Raw genomic sequence first — 26,846 nt, forward strand, 5'->3', positions numbered from 1 at the left:
AAGAAACTCCATACTGATGGACTTTTTGAATCACTTGATTATGAATCACTTGGTACTTGCGAACCATGCCGCATGGGCAAGATGACTAAAACACCGTTCTCCGGTACTATGGAGAGAGCAACAGATTTGTTGGAAATCATACATATAGATATATGTGGTCCGATGAATGTTGAAGCTCGTGGCGGATATCATTATTTTCTCACCTTCACAGATGATTTGAGCAGATATGGGTATATCTACTTAATGAAACACAAGTCTGAAACATTTGAAAAGTTCAAAGAATTTCAGAGTGAAGTGGAAAATCATCGTAACAAGAAAATAAAATTTCTACGATCTGATCATGGAGGAGAATATTTGAGTTACGAGTTTGGTCTACATTTGAAACAATGCGGAATAGTTTCGCAACTCATGCCACCCGGAACACCACAACGAAATGGTGTGTCCGAACGTTGTAATCGTACTTTACTAGATATGGTGCGATCTATGATGTCTCTTACTGATTTACTGCTATCGTTCTGGGGTTATGCTTTAGAGACGGCCGCATTCACGTTAAACAGGGCACCATCAAAATCCGTTGAGACGACGCCTTATGAACTATGGTTTGGCAAGAAACCGAAGTTGTCGTTTCTTAAAGTTTGGGGCTGCGATGCTTATGTGAAGAAACTTCAACCAGATAAGCTCGAACCTAAATCGGAGAAATGTGTCTTCATAGGATACCCAAAGGAGACAGTTGGATACACCTTCTATCACAAATCCGAAGGCAAGACGTTCGTTGCTAAGAATGGATCCTTTCTAGAGAAGGAGTTTCTCTCGAAAGAAGTGAGTGGGAGGAAAGTAGAACTTGATGAGGTAACTGTACCTGCTCCCTTATTGGAAAGTAGTTCATCACAGAAATCAGTTTCTGTGACACCTACACCAATTAGTGAGGAAGCTAATGATATTGATCATGAAACTTTAGATCAAGTTTCTACTGAACCTCGTAGGTCTACCAGAGTAAGATCCGCACCAGAGTGGTACGGTAATGCTATTCTGGAAGTCATGTTACTTGACCATGACGAACCTACGAACTATGAGGAAGCGATGATGAGCCCAGATTCCACAAAATGGCTAGAGGCCATGAAATCTAAGATGGGATCCATGTATGAAAACAAAGTATGGACTTTGGTTGACTTGCCCGATGATCGGCAAGCCATTGAGAATAAATGGATTTTTAAGAAGAAGACTGATGCTGATGGTAATGTAACTATCTATAAAGCTCGACTTGTTGCGAAAGGTTTTCGACAAGTTCAAGGGGTTGACTACGATGAGACTTTCTCACCCGTAGCGATGCTTAAGTCTGTCCGAATCATGTTAGCTATTGCTGCATTTCATGATTATGAAATTTGGCAAATGGATGTCAAAATTGCATTCTTGAATGGATTTCTGGAAGAAGAGTTGTATATGATGCTGCCAGAAGGTTTTGTTGATCCAAAAGGTGCTAACAAAGTGTGCAAGCTCCAGCGATCCATTTATGGACTGGTGCAAGCATCTCGGAGTTGGAATAAACGCTTTGATGGTGTGATCAAAGCATATGGTTTTATACAGACTTTTGGAGAAGCCTGTATTTACAAGAAAGTGAGTGGGAGCTCTATAGCATTTCTGGTATTATATGTAGATGACATATTATTAACTGGAAATGATATAGAATTTCTGGATAGCATAAAGGGATACTTGAATAAAAGTTTTTCAATGAAAGACCTTGGTGAAGCTGCTTACATATTGGGCATCAAGATTTATAGAGATAGATCAAGACGCTTAATAGGACTTTCACAAAGCACATACCTTGATAAAATTTTGAAAAGGTTCAAAATAGATCAGGCAAAGAAAGGGTTCTTGCCCGTGTTACAAGGTGTGAAGTTGAGTCGGACTCAATGCCCGACCACAGCAGAAGATAGAGAGAAAATGAAAGATGTTCCCTATGCTTCAGCCATAGGCTCTATCATGTAGGCAATATTGTGTACCATACCTGATGTATGCTTAGCAATAAGCTTGGCAGGAAGGTACCAAGGTAATCCAGGAGTGGATCACTGGACATCGGTCAAGAACATCCTGAAATACCTGAAAAGGACTAAGGATATGTTTCTCGTATATGGAGGTGACAAAGAGCTAGTCGTAAATGGTTACGTCGATGCAAGCTTTGACACTGATCTGGACGATTCTAAATCGCAAACCGGATACGTATTTTTATTAAACGGTGGAGCTGTAAGTTGGTACAGTTCTAAACAAAGCGTCGTGGCGGGATCTACATGTGAAGCGGAGTACATAGCTGCTTCGGAAGCAGCAAATGAAGGAGTCTGGATGAAGGAGTTCATTACCGATCTAGGTGTAATACCTAGTGCATCGGGACCAATGAAGATCTTCTGTGACAATACTGGTGCAATTGCCTTGGCAAAGGAATCCAGATTTCACAAGAGGACCAAGCACATCAAGAGACGCTTCAATTCCATCCGGGACCAAGTCCAAGTGGGAGACATAGAGATTTGCAAGATACATACGGATCTGAATGTTGCAGACCCGTTGACTAAGCCTCTCTCATGAGCAAAACATGATCAGCACCAAGACTCCATGGGTGTTAGAATCATTACTATGTAATCTAGATTATTGACTCTAGTGCAAGTGGGAGACTGAAGGAAATATGCCCTAGAGGCAATAATAAAGTTATTATTTATTTCCTCATATCATGATAAATGTTTATTATTCATGCTAGAATTGTATTAACCGGAAACATAATACATGTGTGAATACATAGACAAACATAGTGTCACTAGTATGCCTCTACTTGACTAGCTCGTTTATCAAAGATGGTTATGTTTCCTAGCCATGGACAAAAGAGTTGTCATTTGATTAACGGGATCACATCATTGGTAGAATGATGTGATTGACTTGACCCATTCCGTTAGCCTAGCACTTGATCGTTTAGTATGTTGCTATTGCTTTCTTCATGACTTATACATGTTCCTGAAACTATGAGATTATGCAACTCCCATTTACCAGAGGAACACTTTGGGTGCTAACAAACGTCACAACATAACTGGGTGATTATAAAGGAGTACTACAGGTGTCTCCGAAGGTACATGTTAGGTTGGCGTATTTCGAGATTAGGTTTTGTCACTCCGATTGTCGGAGAGGTATCTCTGGGCCCTCTCGGTAATGCACATCACTATAAGCCTTGCAAGCAATGTAGCTAATGAGTTAGTTACGGAATGATGCATTACGTAACGAGTAAAGAGACTTGCCGGTAACGAGATTGAACTAGGTATTGGATACCGACGATCGAATCTCGAGCAAGTAACATACCGATGACAAAGGGAACAACGTATGTTGTTATGCGGTTTGACCGATAAAGATCTTCGTAGAATATGTAGGAGCCAATATGGGCATCCAGGTCCCGCTATTGGTTATTGACCGAGAATAGTTCTAGGTCATGTCTACATAGTTCTCGAACCCGTAGGGTCCGCACGCTTAACGTTACGATGACAGTTTTATTATGAGTTTATAAGTTTTGATGTACCGAAGTTTGTTTGGAGTCCCGGATGTGATCACGGACATGACGAGGAGTCTCGAAATGGTCAAGACATAAAGATTGATATATTGGACGGATATATTTGGACACCGGAAAGGTTCCGGGTGAGATTGGGACTATACCGGAACTCCGGGAGGTTACCGGAACCCCCCGGTAAGTATATGGGCCTTATTGGGCCTTAGTGGAAAGGAGGGAGAAGGAGCAAAGGAGGGGGCGCCCCCCCCCAAGCCCAATCCAAATTGGGAGGGGGGCCGGCCCCCCCTTTCCTTCTTCCCTCCCCTCTCTTCCTTCCCTCTCCTACTCCTAATAGGAAAGGGGGGCCAAACCTACTTGGAGTAGGATTGTCCCCCCTAGGGCGCGCCTCTCCCCTTGGCCGGCCCCCTCCTCCTCTCCCCCTTTATATACGGAGGAGGGGGGCACCTCTAGACACACAAGTTGATCTACGGATCGTTCCTTAGCCGTGTGCGGTGCCCCCCTCCACCATATTCCACCTCGGTCATATCGTCGCGGAGTTTAGGCGAAGCCCTGCGCCGATAGAACATCATCATCGTCACCACGGCGTCGTGCTGATGGAACTCATCCCCGAAGCTTTGCTGGATCGGAGCCCGGGGATCGTCATCGAGCTGAACGTGTGCTGAACTCGGAGGTGCCGTACGTTCGGTGCTTGGATCGGTCGGATCGTGAAGACGTACGACTACATCAACCGCGTTGTCATAACGCTTCCGCTTTCGGTCTACGAGGGTACGTGAACAAAACTCTCCCATCTCGTTGCTATGTCATCACCATGATCTTGCGTGTGCGTAGGATTTTTTTTGAAATTACTACGTTCCCCAACAGCCTCCACCATTGCCAGACCCACCGTTGTAGCTGCCGCCCGTGCCCCCACCCTTTCCACCACCGAATCCGGTGGCATAACCTTGACCAAAGGAGCCAGTGCTACCAGTATGCCCGCCCCCAAAGCCAGAACCAGAACCAACTCCCATGCTTGGACCTTGAGCTACACCTCCACCTTGGCCACCACCGTTGCCGCTACCCCCTCTACTGGCATTGCCTCTGGAAGTGTCATCGCTGGTCGCCTGTCCACCTCCAGCGCCATTACCACCTCCATTTCCTCCATCACCGCCACCACCACCAGTACCACTACCTCCGGCATCAGAGTAGCTGGCACCACCAGCAGAAGGAGCTGGTGCGGTTGCTATGCCACTCTCACCATATCCTTCGCCGGCACCATCTCCGGCTCCAGACCCGCTTGACCCATCTGCACCAGCACCTCCACCACCGCCCCCACCCTGACCATCAGCATTGGCGTACCCATTGCCACTAGGGGCTGATGCCGATCCACTCAAACCGACACCGTTTCCACCACCAGAGCCGGAACCAGACCCGGCTCCGCCTTGAGAACCACCGCCAGCACCGTTTCCTCCTCCTCCACCTGCTCCTTTGGCAACGTAATTCTTATTGGAATCTCCACCACTCTCACCACCATATCCCAAGCCACCGCCTCCTCCGGACCCTTCACCCCATCCACTCCCAACCCCACCCGACGAGCTGCCACCGCCTCCGCCTCCCCCGCCTCCACCCCCAGCACTAGAGGAACTAGCCAGCATCCTCGAAGCATCGGTGAACCCAATGCTCACGAGGACAACAAAGCCAAGAGCTACAAGCTTAGTGCTAGCAGCCATTGTGAGTGAGCTCGGGGGAGTGTGTGATGAGTTGCGTGTTGAAAGCAGACTGGGTTGCGTCGGTATATATAGTGGAGGCCGTGCATGGGTGATTGATGATGAGTGTTGGATCTCACACGCGGAAGGCGCGCACGCTTTGTGTTGTGAACTGACTTAGTGAACCGATGACAAGTTCTCTAATCACGTACGGTAGCATGCACGTGGAGTATTTACTTAATCGGTAATTAGTTGATTAGAACTGGTCAGCTGTAGAAGTGTCTGAAGATAAGTACTGATGCATCGTTGAGATTACATCTCTGGCAAGTACTCCCTCCTTTCCGGTTTATAGGGCTTATTTCAACTTTTTTGTTTTTTCAATTTAAAGGGCTCATCTCCATCTGATTTTTAGTTTTTGAGGCGCATTAAATCTTTGCATGCAAGAATTAAAAAGGAACACACCAATGCATGTAATGTTCCTAATCATCTAGTGGCTAAGCATGCATGCAATGCATTTAATCTAAATTAATGCGTGAGTTTAATTTGAGTAATTTTGTAAAGTACGAGATACATTTCTCCACTCACAAAATGCCTTGGTTGATGAGATTTCAGATTTGAGCCCTATAAACTGGAAAGGAGGGAGTAGCATCCAGATTAACAAATTGTTTTCTCTCCACCACATGAAATTAAGAACGTGAGTTGCCTTTACTCGATACGCACGCATGAACTGGAAGCCGTAGATCACAGGTAATCCTTTGACATTGCACTTAATGAAAGCTACTTGACCATTATCAATCATGAACACCGCGGATCTATAAAAAAAGAGAACGAAAACATACGTAAAGTAAGTGTACTTACCGTACGTAAGGCATTGTCTCTTACTTTTTTTCTTTTTTTTCTGCGGGGCATGTCTCTTACTGTTAATTACCAACAGAAAATGACTAGTGACTCACCTAATCGTAATAAGCATTAACACTAGTACTCCTAGTCCTAGAAGCACATGAGCTTGGCATGCGGAAGATGAGCCGAGCTCTGACCCGCCGTCTGACGTCGTTCTTCGTCGTCGTCGGTGCATGCAGTTTGAGAAAGGCTTCAACTAGCTCCTACTAGTTGTAGCCGCTAGGCGAGTAGAGTTGACCTGTTAGACTATGTATAGCTTATGTACCTATGTACGTATATGGTACATATTATAACACAACCATTATATATAATGAGATAAGCCACCCCTAGAGGGTTGTGCTGGTTCCCCAAAACTTATTGTCTTACATGGTATCACGCTAGGTTACGATCGCTTCCGCTTCTAAACCCTAATACCCGCACCGCCGCCGCAGCCGCCGCCGCCTTCACCGCCGCCGCCGCGCCACCGATCGCGCCGCCGCCATGTCGAGCGCCGCCACCACCGGTTCCACTGCTGCGGGCTTCCTCCCGGCCTCTCTTGCGGCTCTGCTCAACCTCCCGCTCGATGCCGTCTCTGTTCCGGCTCCGATCGGGACAAGGAGCATCGGCTCCGTCTTCTCCACGCCGCCGGCGCCCTCGCTTGGGCGTGACCTCGTGGTCCACACCGCGGCGCCGCCGTCCGCTGCGGACTCCGCAGGCGTCGTCCCGCCGCTCCTGCCGCAAGCGGATCACACTGCCCCGCTGGCGGGGTTGGCGGCGTCCGCCCCGGCCGCGGGCCTTGCGGCGTCCGCACCGGCCGCGAGCTTTGCGGCGCCCGCCCTGGCTGCGGTCCCGCCTCCTCCCGCATCGGCTTCGGTGCCTCCGGCTGCCTCCATGGTGTTTGCACCCCAGGCAGCCTCCTCGATGGGATTGTCTTCGCCGCCGCCGTTTCACTTCAGTCATCTCATCACCATCAAGCTCTCCGCCGACAACTACATCTTCTGGCGTGCGCAGGTTCTCCCGCTCTTGGGGAGTCACTACCTGCTAGGCTACGTCGACGGATCGCTTCCCTGCCCACCCACGCTGGTAGACAGCGTGCACGGTCCGGTCTACAATCCGGCTCATCGCGTCTGGACGGGGCAGGACCAGGCGAACCTCTCCTCCATCCAGGGGTCGCTCTCGCCGGCAGTTGCCGGCCTTGTTATCTTCGCGAAGACGTCTCATGAGGCCTGGACCATCCTTGAGCGCACCTTTGCAGCGCAGTCCCAGGCTCGTGTCTCTGCACTCCGTCGTCAGCTTGGAGAGTGTCAGAAGCTTGACTCCACTGCCACTGAGTTCTACAACAAGGTCAAGGGCCTCGCCGACACATTGGCCTCCATTGGACAGCCCCTCACCGACTCCGAGTTCAACTCGTTTATTGTCAATGGTCTTGATGAGGAGTATGATGCCTTAGTCGAGATCATCAACGAGCGGGGCAACTCGACACCCATGCTGGCACACGAGGTTTTCTCTCGGCTCCTTCTCACTGAGCAACGGATCGAGACTCGCCGCACCAGGGGCACTGGCTCCCTCTCGGCCAACGCCGCCATCAAGGGTGGCCGCTCTTCTTCATCACCCCGGTCTCCCTTGGGGCTGCCACCGTCGCCCGCCTCGCCCCCCCCCACCTACTGCGACCTTACCGGGGGCTGGCGGTCCACGTGTGTGTCAGCTTTGTGGCCGCGATGGGCACTGGGCCTCCAAGTGTCATAAGCGCTTCCAGCGAAGCTTCCTTGGTCTTGGCAATGACGGCAAAGATACACGCAACAATGCCCGTCAGGTCGCCATGGCTGATCGTCCCGCGCCGCAAAAGCAACAGGGACACACTCAGTCCTACTCCATCGATCCACACTGGTACATGGACTCTGGGGCGACAGAGCATCTAACCAGCGAGATGGGGAAGCTTCACACTCGTGAACCCTATCATGGCTCCGACAAGATCCACACCGCCAATGGAGCAGGTATGCACATCTCTCATATTGGTCAAGCATCTCTTCTCACTAGACATGCCAATAGGAGTCTTCAGCTTCGCAATGTTCTTCGAGTTCCATCTGTGACCCGTAATCTTCTTTTAGTTCCTAAACTCACACGTGATAATAATGTGCTTTGTGAATTTCACCCTTTTGATCTTTTTATTAAGGATCGGGGCACGAGGGACATTCTTCTTAGTGGGCGGTTGTGCCAGGACCTCTACCGTCTGGAGCATCCTGGTGTCGCTCGTGTTTTCAGTGGAGTTCGGGTCTCTCCGTCACAGTGTCATGCTCGTCTTGGTCACCCGGCCACACCTATTGTCCGTCATATTTTGCGTCGTCATGAGCTTCCTAGTTTGTCTAGTCATAAAGATGTAGCAGTGTGTGATGCTTGTCAGCACGGGAAGAGTCATCAACTTCCTTTTTCGGAGTCCAGTCGTGAGGTGAAACATCCTTTAGAACTTGTGTTTTCAGATGTATGGGGTCCTGCTCAGACTTCTGTCAGTGGTCATAATTACTATATCAGTTTCGTTGATGCTTATAGTCGCTTTACCTGGCTTTACCTTATTAAACGCAAATCTGATGTGTTTGATATTTTTGTTCAGTTTCAAAAACATGTTGAACGTCTTCTCAAGCACAAAATTGTTCATGTCCAGTCAGACTGGGGGGGCGAGTATCGCAACCTCAACTCTTTCTTTCAGTCGCTTGGGATAGCTCATCGTTTAGCATGTCCACATACACATCAGCAGAATGGTTTAGTCGAACGTAAGCATCGTCATATTGTTGAAGCTGGTCTTACTCTTTTGGCCCATGCATCTGTTCCATTTCGGTTTTGGAGTGATGCTTTCACCACTGCATGCTTTCTCATCAATCGTACTCCTACTCGTGTTTTAAACATGAAGACTCCCATTGAGGTTCTCCTTAATGAACAACCTGATTATACCTTTCTCAAGGTATTTGGGTGTGCTTGCTGGCCGCATCTTCGTCCATATAACAAGCGCAAGCTTGAGTTTCGTTCTAAGAAGTGTGTTTTTCTTGGCTATAGCTCTCTTCATAAAGGTTACAAATGTCTTCATGTTCCCACTAATCGTGTCTATATATCTCGGGACGTCGTGTTTGATGAGCATGTTTTTCCCTTTGCCAACCTTCCTGTGTCCACTGTCGAACCATCATCCCTACATTCATCCTCTGTTGCTTCTGACCAATTTGATGATGTTGCATACTCTCCTTTGCTGTTACCTAACCATGGTGCAGGAACCGGACGTGGAGCTCGTTTGGAGCTGTTGGAGGATTCACCATCATCATCGTCGTCTTCTGGTGGGCACGTCGATCGCCCTATGTTGCATGGCATCGATTCGCGTGCCCATGCATGGTCACCCGATGAGCCCGTCGCGCCGAGCATCTCCACTGCTCGGTCCATTTCGCCAGCGGCCGCCGAGTCGCCCGCGGCTCGGCCCGTCACGCCGTCTTCGCCTGCGGCTCGGCCCGTCACGCCGTCTTCGCCCGCGGCTCGGGTCCTCACGTCGCCTTCATCAGCGGATCGGCCCGCGACACCGTCCGCGCCACGGCCCACTATGCCGAGCTCGCCATCGGCCCGGTCTGTGATGCCGGAGTCGCCAGCTGCTTCGTCTGCTCTGCCGGTTTCGCCGGTGGGTCGGCCTTCTTCGCCAACCGAGTCCGAGGCTACCGTGACTGGCTCCTCGTCACCGGCTGACTCGTCAACGTCGCCGTCCTCCAGCCCGTTGCAGGCTGCTCCGTCGACCTCGGTGGTTCCTGTGTCCCGACCACATACACGCAGTCGCAGTGGCATTTTCAAACCTAAGGAACGTAAGGATGGTACGGTTGCTTGGTTGGCTGCTTGTTTGGCTGCTGCTGTTGCGGATCCATCTTCTGAGCCTCGCTCATATCAGGCTGCCCTGCGCATTCCACATTGGCGAGAGGCTATGGAGCAGGAGTTTCATGCTCTTCTTCGTAACAAGACATGGACTCTCGTTCCTCCACCACCACGGGTAAATGTTATTGACTCAAAATGGGTATTCAAAGTGAAGAAGCATTCGGATGGATCTATTGAGCGTTACAAAGCGCGACTTGTTGCTCGCGGTTTTCGGCAGCGTCATGGTCTTGACTATGAGGACACCTTCAGTCCTGTCGTCAAGCCTACCACTATTCGGCTTCTTCTCTCCATTGCTGTTTCTCGTGGTTGGTCACTTCGTCAACTTGATGTGCAGAATGCTTTTTTACATGGATTTTTGGAGGAAGAGGTTTATATGAAACAGCCGCCTGGTTTCTCTGATCCTGATCGTCCTGACTATATCTGTCGTCTTTCCAAAGCACTATATGGTTTGAAGCAAGCTCCTCGTGCCTGGCATGCCCGCCTTGCCTCTGCCCTTCGTGCTCATGGGTTTGTGCCGTCTACTGCTGACACTTTGTTATTTCTTCTACAGAAGCCAGAAGTCACTATGTATCTTTTGGTATATGTCGATGATATTATCCTTGTCAGCTCTTCTCAGTATGCTGCTGATGCTCTTGTCTGCTCTCTTGGTGCTGATTTTGCGGTCAAAGATCTTGGGAAGCTTCACTACTTTCTTGGAGTTGAGGTCACTTCTCGTGCTACTGGTCTTGTCCTTACGCAGAAGAAGTACTCCTTGGAGTTGTTACAGAGAGCTGGCATGCTGAATTGCAAACCGACCACCACACCCATGTCGTCTACCGACAAGATAACAACTGTTGATGGTGAGCTTTTGTCTCATGCGGATGCCACAGAGTACAGAAGCATTGTTGGTGGACTTCGGTACTTGACGATCACGAGACCAGATATCTCTTATGCTGTTAACAGGGTTTGTCAGTATCTTCAGGCTCCCAGAGATACTCATTGGGCTGCTGTTAAACGCATTCTTCGTTATGTTCAGTTCACCCTGACATTTGGTATGCATATTCGGCCGACTTCCTCTCGGGTCCTTTCGGCCTTCTCTGATGCAGATTGGGCTGGTAGCCCAGATGACAGGCGATCCACGGGGGGTTATGCAGTATTCTTTGGCTCTAATTTGATCGCCTGGAGTGCTCGGAAACAGGCTACTGTGTCACGTAGCAGTACTGAAGCTGAGTACAAGACTGTGGCTAATGCTACTGCAGAGATTATTTGGATGCAGTCTTTGCTTCAGGAGTTGGGTTTGTCTCAACCACAGCCTCCTATTCTTTGGTGTGATAACATCGGTGCTACATACCTTTTTGCAAATCCAGTATTTCATGCCCGAATGAAACACATTGAAGTTGACTATCACTTTGTACGGGAACGTGTATCACAGAAGCAACTCCAGATCAAGTTTATCTCATCTAAGGATCAACTTGCAGACATCTTCACTAAGCCTTTACCGCTGCCACAGTTTGAGGCTTGTAGGCGCAATCTTACCCTTCTGAGTTCTTTAGAAAGTGGCTAAGATTGAGGGAGGGTGTTAGACTATGTATAGCTTCTGTACCTATGTACATATATGGTACATATTGTAACACAACCATTATATATAATGAGATAAGCCACCCCTAGAGGGTTGTGCTGGTTCCCCAAAACTTATTGTCTTACATGACCTACGGAGAGGGTTGACCTAGATTTATTGCACACTACTCCTAGGGTTTAAAGCTAACAGCGGCGACCTAGGGTTTAACGAGCCCTCGAGGTTCAGAAATTTGACCACGTAGTGTAAGCACACAGACAGGAACACACTTGGAGAGTTGGAGTATGCTATCTTTGGGATCGTTATGGCGACGCAAACACCGAGAGTTGACCTACCCCAGGCTTAGGACTCGGTATTCGATTCTCCAGCTGCCATCTTAACTAGGAGTAGCTGGCCATGTTAATTGACGGGATCACCGGACATGTGGTTAATCCATTGCCCCTCCATCACATCGCTGGAGACTACCATCGATGAAACGTGGCTTATTGCCGTGCTCTATTTTCGATAAAGGGAAACATATTAATATCACAAAGATACCAATTACACCCAGCCTCTGCACCAACAAAATATCGAAGAGATCAAGGATGCACACAACCAAAAACAAAAATTAAAAAGAGAGAAAAATAAAAACAAAGACCCCATCGTAATGATGAAACACTCGTAACAATAACACTCTAAACACCACAAAAAGACAACACCCGGACAACAGAAGAGGTTCTTCAAAAGCGACGCCTTCAAGAAAGAAACAATGTGCAAGCGTTGTCGTCGCCCGATCAAAGATCTTGAGTCTTCGCCCTGGAGAGAGTCCGAGATCCCAAAAACAATGCCTTCGCAAGACCATTGCCAGGTACAACCAATGAAGGCCATGCCTTGGATTTTTCACCCTAGAGATCGCGGCTCAGTACTAGAGAAGCACACCAAAAAATATTGTCCACCTGTGTTGCCGCCCCTCCTGCCAAGGCCACCGCTGCAAGTGCTCAACACCCGACACACAGGGAAAAAATGGTGTCGCCATTCTTCAGCGCAACCAAAACTCCTCTCCGCCATTACAAGTCTCTGATCACATCCATCACGACTTTTTATTCGCAAAAAAAACATCCATCATGACTTTCTTCACCATTATCAACGCCATGGAAATCTATACTTAGACATGTCCCATGGCACCGGCAAGACAACGAAGCTTCACACCACACCCTCATAAAGCATCTCTGGCTGAAGGTGAGGGCGCGCCCGACCGGATCGATTTCGATCTAGATATTCAGTGACGCCGTGCGCCACAAGCTGAGATCTCCGATAAGAAGACTGGAACCTGTCGGTGTCCAGATCAAGGAGACCGGCAAGAAGCAGATCAAAATTTTGGAGCAGGAAGAACAGCAGGGCCAACCACCGCGGGACTCCCTTGGATGCCGACACGCCAGATCTGAGCAGTGAAATCGGACAATCAATGGAGGAGCGGATCCGAATCGGATCGTGGTGCTCACATGCAATACGTTGCAAGGAGACGCCATCATGGACACCATCACGGAAGCCACTGGCCGCCGTGCCATGTAGATCGAAGGACCATCGGGCTAGGAGAAAGCTCCATCGATGGAAAAGCAGAGGGCCCCGCCGCCATCGTCTTAGGCATCCGTGTAGCCTTTGCATGCGGTCAACCTCTGATGGCGACGAGATGGGAGGTCCGATGGCGGACTGAGAGGCCGGCGGCGCAAGATCCCCCGAGTCGCCAGACACGAGCGACACGGGGGTCGTTTTATCGTCCCGTGCTCTATGACTGGAACCCTCCTTCAATGTCATGTCAATCTTTCTTTCTCGGTGACTCTGAGCTATTAGAATAATCCAAGACACATCGTCGATCATTCAAGGACCTAGCACTCACACGAGGCACGACGCATAGATTTGTTAACATGGTTCATCAATATATGGCTACATCTCCGGAGTCTGACTGTGAACGCTTCTCCCCACATTATATAAGAGGTCTAAGATACAAGAGTCCTACTAGGACACTACTACAATGTTACCCTTTCCTTCCAAACATTAGCGCGAATTGTATTTTTATTCTTATTTATTTTTGTGAGAGAAATTATCAATCTATTTATCAATCATGACAGTAGAGAGAACATAAGAGGTAATAAAAATTACAACCACGTATATGGACCACCTAGCGACGACTACAAGCACTGGAGCGAGTCGAAAGCGCGCCTCCATCATCGCCCTTCCCTCACTAATGACTAGCTAATGTGAAAAGTTGTGATCATCACTATTTGTTATACCCTCTACTTTCAATATACTTTTAAAAGTAGCCATAGATTTGGAGAAAATGTCTTTTTGGTGTGGCCTTGCTACCATCTGCGTTTTTTTATATGATGGTTTAGTGGTCGTCTCTAGACCTATGTGGTCTCACTGTTGCACTATATGTAGGCATTCAGCTTTAGCATCATGTTGGGATCCAGGATAGGAACTAATAAGATGCAAATTTGAATGTAGAGAAGGTAAATTGCTTTTTTTAACAGAGAGAGGGATCCCGATGGATCCCGAAACTTTATTCATAAAAACATATTACAACTATGATTACAGTTGGACCCAACGTACACTAGAAATTACAAATAAGTCCCTAGACTTTGCAAGAAGGACCCCAATCTGAGATACTGAATCGCAATTAGGTCCTCAACCTTCTCTCAGCTTCCACCTCGCCATCACAAGGTTCGGAACCACTTGGGGAGACAAGGCCGACGAAACACATAGCCACGACCACCGAGATGACGCTATGACGCCTCCCTTTAGGCATTTGGGCCTGGGGGAAAAGTTTTGGACGTCTTTCGACTAGAAAAGTCACTAGATCCGCGAAGAATGCCCATCTTTCGCTCTCAAACGAGCGGTATAGCTCTGCATCGAACTCAGGTGTGGATTGATGTGTCCAATTTTTGCATCATTTTATACCTTTTATTTTTGCACCTTCGTGTTAGTATTTTAGGATTTTACCACGTCCACGCACCCTTTTCTCTTTTTTCACCAGCATTTCATCTACGTAGGTATTTGGGGGCACGAGGAAAGAATGCCAAGGATATGATGTAAAAATCATGTTAATTGGCACGATAAAAAACTGTCATAAAAGGGAGAAGTGGAATGGAGAAGAAAAAACAAGGTCAGGCTCTAGAGCAAATGATGGTGTCCAATATGACCACGCGTGCTCGTCCTGCTGATCATCCCAGCTGTTGTTGCAACCTCCTAGTCCAGTACTTCTACCCTGGGCGATCGGATCAAGGTTCATATGCCTACAGCCACCACAAACTCATCCAGAATGAAGAACCCTAACCTCTAGAAGTGATCCGGAGGGAGGATTGATTGAAGGGTTCCACCGCGACATCACTCCCATCAAGGAGGCATCAAGATCATCCATCTACACCTTCACCATCCCATCACTATTTCTTTGTAATACGATAGCCCTTGTGGGTCCATTTTTATATTACATAGTTTCATCCATGTTTATCGCAATTCATCATGTTATTAGGTAGGAACCCTAGTATGTTTAGGTACGAAACGATGATAGGATTTTACATCCTCTTTATATGTTATGTTGATGATATTCTTGATGGGTGAAGTCGACCGTCCAACATATGCCTCTTTTGGATGAAAGGTCATTACTATTTGTATGAAGGTTAGTTTGTGGAGCTTTGTACTGACAGTACCTATTTCCCTCCTTCCTTGGTCATTGCAATAGGGGATCAACGTAGACCGCCTTTAGCTGCGTCCATGAGGAAACCCTTAATCACCGTTCTAAAGCCAGTGTGGGGACAAAAGGTGGTGGTGTATGTGATACCGGGCTGTTGCATGTATGCACGTATCTATGCTTGGCTTCGCCCACTTGTAGAAACAAGTGGCTTGGGAATCTGAACCTAGAACTATCCATTAGCATAGGTCGCATTAGAAACATAATAGAGGGGAATCCGGACTCCCCGAGAACGACTTATCCCTATTGAATCCAAACTACCATAATTTCGTGATTGCATATTTTTTATTTTAATCTTGTTCTTTATTCTGTGTTCACAACTCACTTGTAATATTTCAAACTTATATTTCCACTTTGCTTTGGACCGCAACTAACTTGCAGGCGCAATATTAAAAATATCAACGAGAGACAAATTCCATTTCCTATGCTTCCTATGGGATCGATACTCTTACTTCAAAGAAGGACATCAAGGATACGTGCAATGATAGCGAGCTACGGATTAGCATCCTCCATCACCATCTCCATGACGTCTACACAAAGAAGATGAATGAGAGAAGGGGATCCTCCAGATCCGGGAACCAACACAGCCCCTCGTCACCATAGATCGGGGGAACCCTGGACAAGGGCCTCCAATCTGACTAGCACGAGATCTCCAACCACCCATTATCCGACCGCCATGGTTGTAGATGCATGCAACAGAAGCAAGAGAGGAAGAACCAAATCAGGTTTATTTGAGAGGAAAGAAAGCCTACGGCTATATGAAAGAACAAGATCCAGGCATCCCTCCCACTCAACGCTCGCCACCATGGCCGCTGGCGACCGGGTATGGGGGGAGCAGCCGGAGCAAAGGAGGATGGGAGGGATCAAGGAAGGAGGGGATGAGCGGCACAGAGCCTGTCGCCATAAAGGGCAAGTCCAAAAGTCTGTCGGTGTCTCACTCCTACGTCAGGCAAGTTGCTTTTCTATTGTGAAGCATGCACAATTAGTAGTTCAGCACTAAGGCTTGTCTAAGACATGTTATAGCTGGGCGCAGTGGAGCACACCCTTCCATCTAACAATATGTATCGCCAATAGCGCTCGCTACGGGTGAAATCACTCACTAAGGCACTATTGTGGGTCGGCCCATTAGCAGTAGATACGTGCGGGTAGAACGCTACTTTTAGGAAGCTTCTAAAACATTCCGCCCACTTTTGGGAGATTTCAAAAGGTTTTTCCCTTTTTTATTTTCATTCTTTACCGGTATTATAGATTTTTCTGTGATTTTTTCTTTCCTTTTTTCCAGTTTCTTTTATTTTTTAATTCACGAGAATTACTTGAATTCACGAACATTTTTTCAAATTCCAACACTTTTTCAGTCCATGAATTTCCAAATTCATGAACACTTTCTGAATTCATGAACATTTTTTGAATTCTTGATGCTTTTTGAAATTCATGAAAAGTTTTTGAAGTGATGATTTTTGTGGTTAAATTCATGAACAATTTTCCACTTCATGAACCTTGTTTATAATTCGTGAAAAAAACTTGAATTCATGAACAACAATTAAGTTCATGAACAATTATCGAATATGAACAGGGTTTCAAATTCGTGAACACTTGGAAATTCATAAAAAAATACATTCCTGAACATTTTCTAAATATTGAACATTTTGAAAATTCTTGTACATTTTTTGAAAATTCACAAACATTATTTGAATTCATAAAAAATCGGATTTACAAACATTTTATTTCAAATTCGTGAACATTTTTGTAGCTAACGTTTTTGACCAATATTGTAAATATTGTAAAATATACGAAAACATACAAACAAAAAAACAATGTGAAAAAACGAAGGAAAAAATGCACTTGCTTGTTGGCTGGTTGATGGAATCTCGCTTTTTGCTAGCTAGGCCAGGCTCATGTAGGATACCGCTCGATGGTGCGGGAGGTACGCACACGACTTTTTATTTTAAGGCTAGGCAGGTACGCACGCGAGTTATGTCTCGTTTATTACTTACAAGCAAAAGGGCCCATGCGTTTTAATGGGAAAAAAAATCATAATAATTTGCTGAATCATTGAGATACACTATCGCTTCCAATTTCGTCAAATCATGAACAATTTTTTAATTCATGATCATTTTTGAAACTCATGCACATATTTGAAATGGTGAACATTTTTCAAATTCGTGTCCACTTTTACTAATTTTCGAACATTTTCAAAAATAAAGAATATTTTTTGAATTCATGAACATTTTATTCTATTTTCAAACTTTTTAAATTTTTTTAATAAAGATAAACATTTTCTTGAATTGGTGAACATTTATAGAATCGACAATGTTTTTTGGAAATTGCTGGAACAATTTTTAAAATTCACGAACATTTTCTTGATTTAATGAGCCTTTTTTTCTTTAATGAACAGTTTTGAAATGCAGGATCATTTTTTGAATTAGCAAAAAATTTATAAATGTATGAACTATGTTGTAAGTCTCAAATAGTTTTTGAATTTTGAGTATATTTTTCCATTCATGAACATGTTTTCCATTGGCAAAATTTTGTTCAATTTCATTAAGATTTTTAAATACATGAACTTTATAAAATCATTATTTTTTTGATTTCCCAAACATGTGTTTACAAAATTTCGAACATTTTTTGAATAAGCAAACATTTATTTTAAAAATTGCAAACATTTTTTGAATCCATAAACATTTTATTTAAAAATTCTCATTTTTTAAAAAATTGGAACCTTTTGAATTCCCAAATTATTTAATATAGGAAAAACAAAAACGAAAAAGAAAAGAAAACATAAAATACAAAATCCTCTATTTCTAAATTGCTAGCCGTCACGAACTATTTCTCTCAACATGAAAGCATGCCACATCCTCGCATAACATGCATGAAAAAAGGCTCATCCCCACATCATCGCACAACATGCAAACTTGCCACTTCATCATAACATGCATGGAAAAAGACCCATCTCAACATGCAAACATACATGAGAATTTTCGTTCTATTATGCTATATATATTTAATAAACTTTTTAGAACTATATATTAATAAAACATAATAATTATATGTATTTTTAGTTTAAACCTTTTATATTATTATTCAAATATCCGTGTTTCATTCAAGAAATCACATTGAAATATGCTGCAAAATATGTCCACAACAAGGTGCGGGGTATCATCTAGTTTATAAAAACAGGCCGCCCGGACATGAGCCGTCCCATAAAGGGTCCGCTGCGTCTTCTCCCAGCACACGGAGCGCAGTATAAGAGGTTCCTACTGCATGGGCCCGCCCAGGCCGAGGATTCCCCTGTTCAAAACATTTTTTTATCACTTATAGATGGCATTGGTGGGTAATATTTTATAATTTTGGGAGCAATTTTTGTGACGTACCACTAGGAACAATAGCCCCTTTATTATTAGGCATAGATTTTTTTTAGGGGTGCTATGCCTCTTTTATTGCGCGACGTAGATCAGCTTCGCCTCTTGCACTCCACTAAATGGGTGGGTCACGCCAACATTGTAGCTCCTTGAGCGGTTTTGGGAGAGTTCTGATTTTTCTTTTTTTGTTTCAATGTACTTTGTGGTTTCATCAGTTTTTTTAACTAAAAAAGACTTTTCTTCTTTTTCATTGTTCAAATACATATCAATTGTTTTCAATAAAGGTCATAAATTTTTTGTATACATGCCTAACAAGTTTTTGCTACATGTTGAATACTTTAAGAATACATGTGAACATTTTTTTAAGCATGTTTGGAATTATTTTCAGAAACATGCTAATAGTTTTCAAATACACGTTGACCTTTTTTAATGGTATTATATTTTCTTTAAATCAAGGTAACATGTTTTACATTGTATAAAGATTTTTTTAAAGCCATGAACTTATATTTCAAATGCATGAACATTCTTTTGAATGTCATGGACACTTTTTTGAATTGTGCGAAACATTTTTAATTACATCATTTTTTACATCGTATAAAGGATTTGAAAATTGTACAAACATATTTTTTTAACCCGTGAATTTTTTTTAATTGTCACTATCATTTTTTTAATGCCAAGAAATATTTTCTAAACTACATGAAGATTCTTTTTACATCATTTAAATATTGTTTGAATGAAATGGTTAGCTGCTGAATCACCCTTTTTTTTTGCTATAGATCTGAATCACTCAGAAGTCATCGGATGCGCATCGTGCAGTCACACTTTCCGCTGATCTTTCACACTAAGTGAGGGGTCCAGTATTTGGGGCAATACCCACAACAACAAAAATCAAGTGTTGGGTGCTGAAGTCGAACTCCGGCTCTCAAGGATTTGGTGCAAAAATCAAGTGTTGGGTGTTGGAGTCAAACTCCATGTCTGAAGGATTGTGGGACAACAACCACTTTTACTAAGCCACTTGTGGCGATAAATTAATGGGGTGTCTTTTACTTGTATCCACGCCCAAGGTCGAGCGGTTATAGAGAGAAATAAATGCTAGGCCGCCTATAGAATTTGAACTCTAGTTTTTTTTGTCGTGTGTTCCACGTGATAGATTTTGTTATAAAAAAACTTTTTTTACACGATGACTTGAGGACAAGGTGGATGCCAGTGATTCTCAAATATTCAACATCTGGTGTCTACCAGTCATTTGTGGTTCCTTAGTTGAACCAAAAACAACAAAATTAGACAAACAATGATTTTGTTTGTTGTGACCTTGTATTTTAATGGACTCTGACCAAAATAAAGATGTTGAAATGTACCCCCGATAACTTCTGTGTGATTAACATGTTAATTTATGCACCACGGACTTAATAACTTACGTACAAACACCATAGTAATATTGCCCCCATGGTAAGAAAAGTTTGTTTGAAACATACCCTCGATAAATTCTATGTGAATAGCGCCGAAATTCATACATTGTGAACTAATAACTTACGTACAAACATCATGGTAACTTTGATCACAGGTAAAACAAGTTCTTGAACATGCCACGGTAACTTATATGTGAATAGCGCGGTAATTTTTGCATTGTAGATTTGAATAACTTAAGTACAAACATCATGATAACTTCTGACCTTGGGGTCAAAAAAAGTTGTTGCAAGATACCCCATAAACTTCTATATAAATAACATGATAGTTATGCATCACAAGCATGATAACTTATGTACAAACAACATGATAACTTTTTTGACCTCCGGAGTAAAAAAGTTGTTGAAACATACCCCGTTAACTTCTATATGAATAGTATGATATTTTAACACCCTAGACTTGATAACATACGTACAACACCAAGGTAACTTTTGTTGGGGGAACGTAGTAATTACAAAAAAAATCCTATGCACACACAAGATCAAGGTGATGCATAGCAACAAGAGGGGAGAGTGTTGTCCACGTACCCTCGTAGACCGAAAGCGGAAGCGTTAGAACAATGCAGTTGATGTAGTCGTACGTCTTCACTGTTGGAAATATGCCCTAGAGGCAATAATAAAATGGTTATTATTACATTTCTTTGTTCATGATAATTGTCTGTTATTCATGCTATAACTGTGTTATCCGGAAATCGTAATACACGTGTGAATACATAGACCACAACATGTCCCTAGTAAGCCTCTAGTTGACTAGCTCGTTGATCAACAGATAGTCATGGTTTTCTGACTATGGGCATTGGATGTCATTGATAACGGGATCACATCATTAGGAGAATGATGTGATGGACAAGACCCAATCCTAAGCATAGCTCAAAGATCGTGTAGTTCGTTTAGCTAGAGCTTTTTCAAATGTCAAGTATCATTTCCTTAGACCATGAGATTGTGCAACTCCCGGATACCGTAGGAGTGCTTTGGGTGTGCCAAACGTCACAACATAACTAGGTGACTATAAAGGTACACTACGGGTATCTCCGAAAGTGTCTGTTGGGTTGGCATGAATCGAGACTGGGATTTGTCACTCCGTATGACGGAGAGGTATCTTCGGGCCCACTCGGTAATGCATCATCATAATGAGCTCAATGTGACCAAGTGTCTGGTCACGGGATCATGCATTACGGTACGAGTAAAGTGACTTGCCGATAACGAGATTAAACGAGGTATTGGGATACCGACGATCGAGTCTCGGGCAAAGTGAATTGTATACGGGATTGATTGAATTCTCGACATCATGGTTCATCCGATGAGATCATCGAGGAGCATGTGGGAGCCAACATGGGTATCAAGATCCCGCTGTTGGTTATTGATCGGAGAGGCGTCTCGATCATGTCTGCATTTCTCCCGAACCCGTAGGGTCTACACGCTTAAGGTTCGGTGACGCTAGGGTTGTAGAGATATGAGTATGCAGTAACCTGAAAGTTGTTCGGAGTCCCAGATGAGATCCCGGACATCACGAGGAGTTCCGGAATGGTCCGGAGGTGAAGAATTATATATAGGAAGTGCAGTTTCGGCCGTCGGGAAAGTTTCGGGGGTCACCGTATTGTACCGGGACCACCGGAAGGGTCCCGGGGGTCCATCGGGTGGGCCACCTATCCCGGAGGGCCCCGTGGGCTGAAGTGGGAGGGGAACCAGCCCCTGGTAGGCTGGTGCGCCCCCCCTTGGTCCCCCATGCGCCTAGGGTTGGAAACCCTAGGGGTGGGGGGCGCCTCCACTTGCCTTGGGGGGCAAGCCTCCCCCTTGGCCGCCCCCCCCCTTGGAGATCCCATCTCCTAGGGCCGGCGCCTCCCCAGGGGGCCTATATAAGGGGGGGGGGGGAGGGAGGGCAGCCGCACCCATGCTCCTGGCGCCTCCCTTCCCCCTTGCTACACCTCTCCCTCTCGTAGAAGCTCGGCGAAGCTCTGCCGAGATCACTGCTGCATCCACCTCCATGCCGTCGTGCTGCTGGATCTCCGTCAAACTCTCCTCCCCCCTTGCTGGAGCAAGAAGGAGGAGACGTCTTCCTCAACCGTACGTGTGTTGAACGCGGAGGTGTTGTCCGTTCAGCACTAGGATCATTGGTGATTTGGATTACGTCGAGTACGACTCCCTCAACCCCGTTCTCTTGAACGCTTCCACTTGCAATCTACAAGGGTATGTAGATGCACTCCTTTCTCTCGTTGCTAGATGAACTCATAGATTGATCTTGGTGAAAGCATAGAGTTTTTTTATTTTCTGCAACGTTTCCCAACAGTGGTATCAGAGCCAGGTTTATGCGTAGTTCTCTTTGCACGAGTAGAACACAAATTTGTTGTGGGCATAGATGTTGTCAACTTTCTTGCCACTACTAGTCTTATTTTGCTTCAGCGGTATTGTGGGATGAAGCGGCCCGGACCGACCTTACACGTACGCTTATATGAGACAGGTTCCACCGACTGACATGCACTAGTTGCATAAGGTGGCTAGCGGGTGTCTGTCTCTCCCACTTTAGTTGGAGCAGATTCGATGAAAAGGGTCCTTATGAAGGGTAAATAGAAGTTGGCAAATCACGTTGTGGCTTTTACGTAGGTAAGAAAACGTTCTTGCTAGAACCCTATTGCAGCCACGTAAAACATGCAACAACAATTAGAGGACGTCTAACTTGTTTTTGTAGCATATGATTTGTGATGTGATATGGTCAAAAGTTGTGATGAATGATGAATGATATATATGTGATGTATGAGATCATGTTCTTGTAATAGGAATCACGACTTGCATGTCGATGAGTATGACAACCGGCAGGAGCCATAGGAGTTGTCTTTATTTTTGTATGACCTGCGTGTCATTGAGAAACGCCATGTAAATTACTTTACTTTATTGCTAAACGCGTTAGCCATAGTAGTAGAAGTAATAGTTGGCGAGCAACTTCATGGAGACACGATGATGGAGATCATGATGATGGAGATCATGGTGTCATGCCGGTGACGAAGATGATCATGGAGCCCCGAAGATGGAGATCAAAGGAGCTATATGATATTGGCCATATCATGTCACTATTTGATTGCATGTGATGTTTATCATGTTTTTCATCTTGTTTACTTAGAACGATGGTAGTAAATAAGATGATCCCTCATAATAATTTCAAGAAAGTGTTCCCCCTAACTGTGCACCATTGTGAAGGTTCGTTGTTTCGAAGCACCACATGATGATCGGGTGTGATAGATCCTAACGTTCGAATACAACGGGTGTAAGCCAGATTTACACACGCAATACACTTAGGTTGACTTGACGAGCCTAGCATGTACAGACATGGCCTCGGAACACGGAGGACCGAAAGGTCGAGCATGAGTCGTATAGAAGATACGATCAACATGGAGATGTTCACCGATGTCGACTAGTCCGTCTCACGTGTTGATCGGACACGGCCTCGTTGACTCGGATCATGTTTCACTTAGATGACTAGAGGGATGTCTAATCTGAGTGGGAGTTCATTCAATAATTTGATTAGATGAACTTAATTATCATGAACTTAGTCTAAAATCTTTACAATATGTCTTGTAGATCAAATGGCCCACGTTACCCTCAACTTCAACGCGTTCCTAGAGAAAACCAAGCTGAAAGATGATGGCAGCAACTATACGGACTGGGTCCGGAACCTGAGGATCATCCTCATAGCTGCCAAGAAAGATTATGTCCTAGAAGCGCCGTTAGGTGAAGCACCAATCCTAGAGAACCAAGACGTTATGAACGCTTGGCAGTCTCGTGCTTATGATTACTCCCTCGTTCAGTGCGGCATGCTTTACAGCTTAGAACCGGGGCTCCAAAAGTGTTTTGAGCAACACAGAGCATATGAGATGTTCGAAGAGCTGAAATGGTTTTCCAAGCTCATGCCCGGATCGAGAGATATGAAGTCTCCGACAAGTTCTTTAGCTGTAAGATGGAGGAAAATAGTTCTGTCAGTGAGCACATACTCAAGATGTCTGGGTTGCACAATCGCTTGACTCAGCTGTGAGTTAATCTCCCGGATGACGCGGTCATTGACAGAATCCTTCAGTCGCTTCCACCGAGCTACAAGAGCTTTGTGATGAACTTCAATATGCAGGGGATGGAAAAGACCATTCCTGAGGTATATTCAATGCTGAAATCAGCGGAGGTGGAGATCAAAAAAGAACATCAAGTGTTGATGGTGAATAAAACCACTAAGTTCAAGAAAGGCAAGGGTAAGAAGAACTTCAAGAAGGACGGCAAGGGAGTTGCCGCGCTCGGTAAGCCAGTTGCCGGGAAGAAGTCAAACAATGGACCCAAGCCTGAAACTGAGTGCTTTTATTGCAAGGGAAGTGGTCACTGGAAGCAAAACTGCCCCAAGTACTTAGCGGACAAGAAGGCCGGCAAAACCAAAGGTATATGTGATATACATGTAATTGATGTGTACCTTACCAGTACTCATAGTAGCTCTTGGGTATTTGATACCGGTGCGGTTGCTCATATTTGTAACTCAAAGCAGGAGTTGCGGAATAAGCGGAGACTGGCGAAGGACGAGGTGACGATGCGCATCGGGAATGGTTCCAAGGTCGATGTGATCGCCCTCGGCACACTACCTCTACATTTACCTACGGGATTAGTTTTAAACCTCAATAATTGTTATTTAGTACCAGCTTTGAGCATTGTATCAGGATCTCGTTTAATTCAAGATGGCTACTCATTTAAATCCGAGAATAATGGTTGTTCTATTTATATGAGAGATATTATGGTCATGCCCCGCTGGTGAATGGTTTATTCTTAATGAATCTCGAGCGTAATGTTACACATATTCATAGTGTCAATACCAAAAGATGTAAAGTTGATAATGATAGTCCCACATACTTGTGGCACTGCCGCCTTGGTCACATTGGTGTCAAGCGCATGAAGAAGCTCCATGCTGATGGACTTTTAGAGTCTCTCGATTATGAATCATTTGGCACATGCGAACCATGCCTCATGGGCAAAATGACCAAGACTCCGTTCTCCGGAACAATGGAGCGAGCAACCAACTTATTGGAAATCATACATACTAATGTGTGCGGTCCAATGAGCGTTGAGGCTCGCGGAGGATATCGTTATGTTCTCACTCTCACTGATGACTTGAGTAGATATGGGTATGTCTACTTGATGAAACACAAGTCTGAGACCTTTAAAAAGTTCAAGGAATTTCAGAATGAGGTAGAGAATCAACGTGACCAAAAGATAAAGTTCTTACGATCAGATCGTGGGGGAGAATATTTAAGTCATGAATTTGGTACGCACTTAAGGAAACGTGGAATCGTTTCACAACTCACGCCACCTGGAACACCTCAGCGTAACGGTGTATCCGAACGTCGTAATCGCACTCTATTGGATATGGTGCGATCTATGATGTCACTTACAGATTTACCACTATCATTTTGGGGATACGCTCTAGAGACAACTACATTCACTTTAAATAGGGCACCATCTAAATCCGTTGAGACGACACCGTATGAATTATGGTTTCGAAAGAAACCTAAGCTGTCGTTTCTAAAAGTTTGGGGATGCGATGCTTATGTCAAGAAACTTCAACCTGAGAAGCTCGAACCCAAGTCGGAAAAATGCGTCTTCATAGGATACCCTAAGGAAACCATTGGGTATACCTTCTACTTAAGATCCGAGGGCAAGATCTTTGTTGCCAAGAACGGGTCCTTTCTGGAGAAAGAGTTTCTCTCGAAAGAATTAAGTGGGAGGAAAGTAGATCTTGATGAAGTACTACCTCTTGAAACGGTAAGTAGCGCAGCTTAGGAAGATGTTCCTGTGGTGCCTGCACCGACAAGAGAGGAGGTTAATGTTGATGATCAAGATACTTCGGATCAAACTCCTACTAAACTTCGAAGGTCCACAAGGACACGTTTCGCACCAGAGTGGTACGGCAACCCTGTCTTGGAAATCATGTTGTTAGACAACGGTGAACCTTCGAACTATGAAGAAGCGATGGCGGGCCCAGATTCCAAAAAATGGCTTGAAGCCATGTAATCCAAGATAGGATCCATGTATGAAAACAAAGTATGGACTTTGACAGACTTGCCCGATGATCGGCGAGCAATATAAAACAAATGGATCTTTAACAAGAAGACGGACGCGAATGGTAATGTTACCATATATAAAGCTCGACTTGTCGCTAAGGGTTATCGACAAGTTCAAGGGATTGACTACGATGAGACATTCTCTCCCGTAGCAAAGCTAAAGTCCGTCCGAATCATGTTAGCAATTACCGCATACTATGATTATGAGATATGGCAAATGGACGTCAAAATGGCATTCCTTAACGGCCATCTTAAGGAAGAACTGTATATGATGCAGCCGGAAGGTTTTGTCGACCCTGAGAATGCTAACAAGGTATGCAAGCTCCAGCGATCCATTTATGGGTTGGTGCAAGCATCTCAGAGTTGGAACATTCGCTTTGATGAGATGATCAAAGCGTTTGGGTTTATGCAGACTTATGGAGAAGCCTGCGTTTACAAGAAAGTGAGTGGGAGCTCTGTAGCATTTCTCATATTATATGTAGATGACATACTTTTGATGGGAAATGATATAGAACGTTTGGACATCATTAAGGCCTACTTGAATAAGTGTTTTTCAATGAAAGACCTTGGAGAAGCTGCTTACATATTAGGCATCAAGATCTATAGGGATAGATCGAGACGCATCATAGGTATTTCACAAAGCACATACCTTGATAAGAT

At 45.0% G+C, this 26,846-nt stretch overlaps 1 protein-coding gene across 1 annotated transcript; it reads right to left on the reverse strand.

Moving 5' to 3' along the window:
- Positions 1 to 4,383: 4,383 nt before the first annotated feature.
- LOC123039134 (glycine-rich cell wall structural protein 1.0-like) lies at positions 4,384 to 5,244 on the reverse strand. The gene has a single exon (XM_044462413.1). It carries the CDS (start codon positions 5,242 to 5,244, stop codon positions 4,384 to 4,386), a length of 861 nt encoding a protein of 286 aa, XP_044318348.1.
- Between the last annotated feature and the right edge of the window lie 21,602 nt (positions 5,245 to 26,846).

This window comes from Triticum aestivum, chromosome 2B, assembly GCF_018294505.1.
Source record: "Triticum aestivum cultivar Chinese Spring chromosome 2B, IWGSC CS RefSeq v2.1, whole genome shotgun sequence".
Taxonomy (NCBI): domain Eukaryota; kingdom Viridiplantae; phylum Streptophyta; class Magnoliopsida; order Poales; family Poaceae; genus Triticum; species Triticum aestivum.